This window comes from Tupaia chinensis, unplaced genomic scaffold, assembly GCF_000334495.1.
Source record: "Tupaia chinensis unplaced genomic scaffold, TupChi_1.0 Scaffold148210_1, whole genome shotgun sequence".
NCBI classification, from domain to species: Eukaryota; Metazoa; Chordata; class Mammalia; order Scandentia; family Tupaiidae; genus Tupaia; species Tupaia belangeri.
Genome location: NW_006208060.1, coordinates 1,625,623 through 1,626,252, shown reverse-complemented (window position 1 = coordinate 1,626,252; position 630 = coordinate 1,625,623). Strand labels below are relative to the sequence as shown.

General features: G+C 61.4%; 1 protein-coding gene across 1 annotated transcript in view; it reads right to left on the bottom strand.

Annotated features, from left to right (window-relative positions):
• RFX2 (regulatory factor X2) overlaps nt 1–630 on the bottom strand; it is a 35,053-nt gene that overhangs the window by 31,139 nt on the left and 3,284 nt on the right. The window contains exon 3 of the mRNA XM_006170291.3: nt 503–582. Coding sequence (XP_006170353.1) covers nt 503–582 — 80 coding nt within the window. The remainder of the gene's footprint in view (nt 1–502; nt 583–630) is intronic.

The window sequence follows — 630 nt, the reverse complement described above, 5'->3', positions numbered from 1 at the left end:
CCGGGTCGGAGTGCCTCGTCTGAGCCGCGAAGGCATCCAGGGGAGTCCGTGTATGGGAGGGAGCCGCGGGGTCAGCAGGTGGCGCGGCGGTTAAGGTGCTGGATCCCGCATGGCCAACCGTGGTTCAAGTCGAGGACCTGGAGGCTTGAAAATCACACGGGTGCGCGTGCATGCGTGCCCCAGGTCCCAGACAATGAAGAGGAGGGATGGCGGCATGGCCATCTCCCGGGAGTGGATCACCTTCTGTCTCTGTCTCTCTGTCTCTTACTGCCTCTCTGGTGAGTGCAAGAGCCCTATAGCAAAAACCTCTAAAAACAAAACAAAAAGCTAAAACTAAAACAGACAAAAAATAGGGAAAGAAACAGAAAGCCCAGAGGCTCTGAGCTGAGCAGGTGGTGTCTCCGCGGCCTTCAGTGAGGGACGGGGAGAGGGACTTGTTCCAGCACGTCCCGGGGGGAGAGCAGCGGGAGCGTCACGAGAGGGACCGAGGGACCACACTCACATGGTGCCATTGGTGTAGACGGCGTCGCCCCCCTCCACGTAGTGCACCTGGGCTGGGAAGACGTGCGGCACGGGCGGGACCTGCAACGACAGCGCCCTCTGCCGCAGCTCTGCTCGGGGCGGCGTCGG